Genomic DNA, 4,649 nt, shown 5'->3' with positions numbered 1-4,649 from the left:
AATATATACTGCTTCGGCTTTATCCATTGCATATGGGTCCTTCACTCTCTGTGTGTATGTGTTGGGCCGTCTGCTATATTTCTATGTGCTACTCGGCGGTAGTTGGCGTGTCTCACTTGGTTTTACCTCGTTCTTTCTTTTCCTCTTTTCCCTTTCCCTTCCTCACACAGTCTTTGAAAGCTTCTCAGCGAAAACACACAGCTAATATGCTCGCTCCGTATGCGTGTGTGCGGGCCATGGGGCATCGTCGCTATTCTCCGCACCCCCCGGTGTTCATGCTGCTGCTGATGCTGCTGTGCTGTACGGCCGGGTGTCTCGCCGAAAGTTCCCACCGCTCCATGCACGGTGAGACAAGTCAGAAGAGTATACAAACTGCTATGGTGCGGGAGATACCCCTCAAGGGGCAGGGAGGAATGCAGGCATACACCGCCACTGCGGCCGTCGACTCCGGCGAGTCCAAAGATGCCAAGATATTTGAACCTATTCGCATCAAGGCATACACGAGGGACCTGAACGACCCATCAAAGTACTGCACAAGGGCAGGGGATTACTGCGATACACCCAGTTATAATAGGCAATACTGCTATCAAGGCAGTCTGCTAACAGTAAGGAAGAAAAAAATTTTGGAGGAATGGTCCGTTCCCGCAGCAATTAAACTCCACATGGACCGCCTCCAGGTGCAACGAGCTGAAGAGATTGTTAAAATGCCAAGAGAAGGTGGAGTATGCGGCTGGTACCACATCCCTGAGGAGCACTTTACTAAGGGTTTGGCAGATGCCGATTTGCACGTTTACGTCAGCGCCGCAGCGTCAGACAGCTATTCGTATGAGATGACTTGCCTGAGGTTGAAGAATCACCGTCCCATTGCTATTGCCATCAACTTGGAACCCAGATCTGTGATGGCCACTGATCATCATATACGTACAGTTGCACATGAGATTGCACATGGTCTTGGTTTTGAATCCGCGACCTTTGCTCGTCTCAACATGACGACTGTCCTTGAAGAAAAAAAATATATACGCGGCAAGCCTTACGTGTTTCTGATAGCGACTCCTAAGGCAAAAGAAATAGCACAACAGTACTACAACTGCAAGGATGCCCCTGGTTTGGAGCTGGAGGACCAAACTATGAGTGCTGTATCGCACTTTGAAATGCGCAACATTAACGATGAAATGATGACACCTGTATCCAGTGTTGGAGGAGCCTACAGCGCACTGACACTTGCAGTTTTTGATGACATGCCATTTTACAAGGCAAACTTCAGCAGGGCAGAGCCATTGAGGTGGGCCAACAACTCCGGCTGTGATTTTCTGGAGAAGAAGTGCATAGAAAATAAAAAGTCGAATTTCCCAGAGATATTCTGCAACACGAGATATATAATCAAAGATTATTTTCAATGCACCTATGATCGTATGGCTCTTGGGGTCTGCGGAACAAAAAGGTATCCTGAGAAGCTTGAGCCGCAGTTCCAGTACCTGTGGAACGCCCACTATGGCGGCGATAAAGTTTATATGGACTACTGCCCCTATGTGCAGAAAGTCGCTCAGGGTGGTTGTACCGATGGCAGCCGGTCAACGATCGTTGGAAGCTTTATTGGCCCGGATGCACGCTGCGTAAAGGGCGAAGACCTAAAGTATAGGACGAGATCCATTGGCGATGTGTGTGTGAATACGAAGTGTGAGGAGGGCAAGCTGAGCGTGCAGTTTCTGGGTGATGATGAAAATAAGTGGTACGAGTGCAAGGAGGGGGAGCACGTTATATCGAGCAATGAGACAAACTGGTCTGGAAAGATTATTTGCCCCAAGTACGCCGATGTGTGCACCAAGTACCCCAACATCACCCATGAGGACACCTTGCCCGAGGTCACAGACGCTGACCTCAAGCCTGCTCCTGCGAACATCACGTGGCCCATCATTAAACGTGAAGTCCCGACCCCTCAGCCCACCCAATGGCCGACTCCAATAGGAGAGGACAGAGGTGACGCATCTCCTGAAGAAACGGTCCGACCCCATACTTCTGAAGAAGTTGGCCAGCATGATTCCACCCACCACAACATTCCAACAACAAGTGTAACCGTTGACGAGCACATGGAGCTCGCTGACTCTCACAGCCATCCTAGTGCAGCTCTCGACACAAGGGAAACACCGAGTGAGAATGTACAAGGTAACCATGTTGATGCTGAATCACCACCTCACCCAGTGAGAGCTCGGCGTGAAATAAAGGACGGGGATCAAGAAGACAGCGATACAAAGAATAACTGGGCTGCCAATGGTAAAGGTCGAGCAGCACATGTGCTTAACAACAATGACGCAATTACTATGAACATTGGTTTTGGTGATGGCAGTATCACTACTGCTGGTCATGCATCCCATCTGCTTCTCGTCCTCGCCAGCGCCGTCGCCGTGGTATTTGCTCTGTGAACAGCACCTGTAGCAATATGCGCTACACCGTGGTTTCCTCACACGGTAAACCTCCTCCACTCCCCAACTCCCTCCGCAAGTTCTGAACGGCGCATGTGCAACTGACACAACAAGGAAATCAGGCGCATCTGTCAACATATTCGCTCTGTTCCGGTGTGCCGCATCATGTATATTCTGTGCATGTGTGTTTGTGTGACTGATTTGCGTTGGCGATGTGGATGACAATACTTTTCCGTGAAAAGAACGTGATTATCATGCCCTGAATGCTGCAGTTTCCCCTTCATACTCTTTATACCTAGGGCGGTGTTGGTGGGCTGTGCTCTCTATGCAGTTGGAAGGTTTACTGGTTGGAACTCATCAACATAATTACTAAATACATACTGCTTCGGCTTTATCCATTGCATATGGGTCCTTCACTCTCTGTGTGTCTTTGTGTGTGTGTGTGTGTGTGTGTGTGTTGGACCCATTAATTTTTGGGAATCATCAATAAGAGTTTTTTCAATATATACTGCTTCGGCTTTATCCATTGCATATGGGTCCTTCACTCTCTGTGTGTCTTTGTGTGTGTGTGTGTTTGTTGGACCTATTACTTTTTGGGATATCATAAATAAAAGGTTTTTCAATATATACTGCTTCGGCTTTATCCGTTGCATATGGGCCTTTTACTCTGTGTGTGCGTGTGTGTTGGGTCGTCTGCTGGATTCTTTGTGCTAGTAGGTAGTTGGCGTGTCTCATTTGGTTTTACCTCTTTCTCTCTCTTTTCCTTTATTTTCCCCTTCCCTTCCTCACATAGTCTTTGAAAGCTTCAAAGCGAAAACGCACAGTTATGCACACTATGTGCGCGCGCGCCGTGGCGTGCGGTTATTCCACCTCGTTTTATGCATGACCGGATCATGAAGCGCATGAATTTTCGTTTACGGCGGCCGTCGCCCATCTCATCAACCACATGGGGACCGAAACGTGATGCCCTACGAGCCTTTTACCTAACACTAGTTCAAGCCCAGATGCTCTACGGTTTTGAGGTCTGGTATTGGGATGCGGGTCCTACATCACGAAAACTCTTAGATGCAGGTCAAAATAAATGCTTATCGAACCATAGCAGGAATACCATATGGATGTCGCTCCGCCGATACATTACGTGAAGCTCGCCTTCTTCCATTAGAGATGACGGCCATGATTCGGAGCCTCAAATATTTAATGCGATCCCAAACACGAGGTGGATCACTCATACAAAGCGCCGAACAAGTCTATCACGAAACCCATCCAGTACGAGAACTCCATGTGCGCATTATGAAAGTCTATCCAACACTCGTTATAGAGCCACGCGAGCCCCCTCTGCTGACACCAACACTACGGTTCGGTAAACGCGCTCGCTTCTTCACATCACTGGAAAACATATCAGCCGATGACCCAGAAGAAGAGAAAAGAGAAGCATCCGAGCGTTGGATAGCCCGTCACTTCCGCCGTAAAGGCACAGAACCGCCACCGCGTACACATTATGAAATTTGGACTGATGGTTCCATATTTCTTGGAGTCAAATCTGGAGCAGCAGCAATGATATACAAAGATGGTGAACTGCACTGTACCACACATAGAGGCGCTGGCCCCCTAGCTTGCAGCTATACAGCTGAATCCGTAGCGCTATACGAAGGTTTACGGAGACTCCTCAAAATAATTCCTGCCAATAACCCAACGCCATGCAGGGTCTCCATTTTCACGGACTCACCGCCGCTTCTGACGGCACTGGAAACAGGTCCACTGACCGTAAAAAGACCCTATACTTCGTCTCCTGTGGAACCTAATCCTTCAAGTGCAACGTCGCAAAGCCCGCATACGACTACAATTTATATTTGGACACTGCGGTGTAGTAAAGAATGAAAAAAGCGACACAGAAGCAAAGAAAGCTGCAGAACTCCCACAAAGAACTGATACTTGGATCACAGATATTATTGCCTACGCCAAACGAATACTTAAGGGAGAGGATACACCCCATCCCTCCCATAGAATCAAAAATTACTGGATCCTGGGAACCCACCAAAGACAACCCGGAACTCACTAGAGAAGAAGAAACAGCCTTAGCACGTTTTCGAACAGGTGCTTCGTATCGCTATGGCTGGTTGCTGAGAAAGATACAAACCCATATCCCCCTGGATGTCGCTGGTGTAATCCTCAACAAGTCAACATGCCAGAACCCGTTATTCCAACTGGCCAAAAACGACCGCACTATGC

General features: G+C 48.4%; 2 protein-coding genes across 2 annotated transcripts; both read left to right on the top strand.

Moving 5' to 3' along the window:
• Positions 1-206: 206 nt before the first annotated feature.
• On the top strand, positions 207-2,420 carry TM35_000172230 (leishmanolysin; the record flags this gene model as incomplete). The annotated part of the gene is made up of 1 exon (XM_029026302.1): positions 207-2,420. The coding sequence occupies one exon, from the start codon at positions 207-209 to the stop codon at positions 2,418-2,420; it is 2,214 nt and encodes a 737-aa protein (XP_028882417.1).
• A 1,874-nt stretch (positions 2,421-4,294) lies between these two features.
• TM35_000172220 (uncharacterized protein) lies at positions 4,295-4,648 on the top strand (the record flags this gene model as incomplete). The annotated part of the gene is made up of 1 exon (XM_029026301.1): positions 4,295-4,648. A coding segment is annotated over one exon (354 nt), but the record flags the coding sequence as incomplete, so codon positions are not given.
• Between the last annotated feature and the right edge of the window lies 1 nt (position 4,649).

This window comes from Trypanosoma theileri, assembly GCF_002087225.1.
Source record: "Trypanosoma theileri isolate Edinburgh chromosome Unknown TM35_Tth_17_V1, whole genome shotgun sequence".
Taxonomy (NCBI): domain Eukaryota; phylum Euglenozoa; class Kinetoplastea; order Trypanosomatida; family Trypanosomatidae; genus Trypanosoma; species Trypanosoma theileri.
Note: the sequence above shows the minus strand (reverse complement) of the source record. Positions and strands in the feature narration are given on the sequence as shown.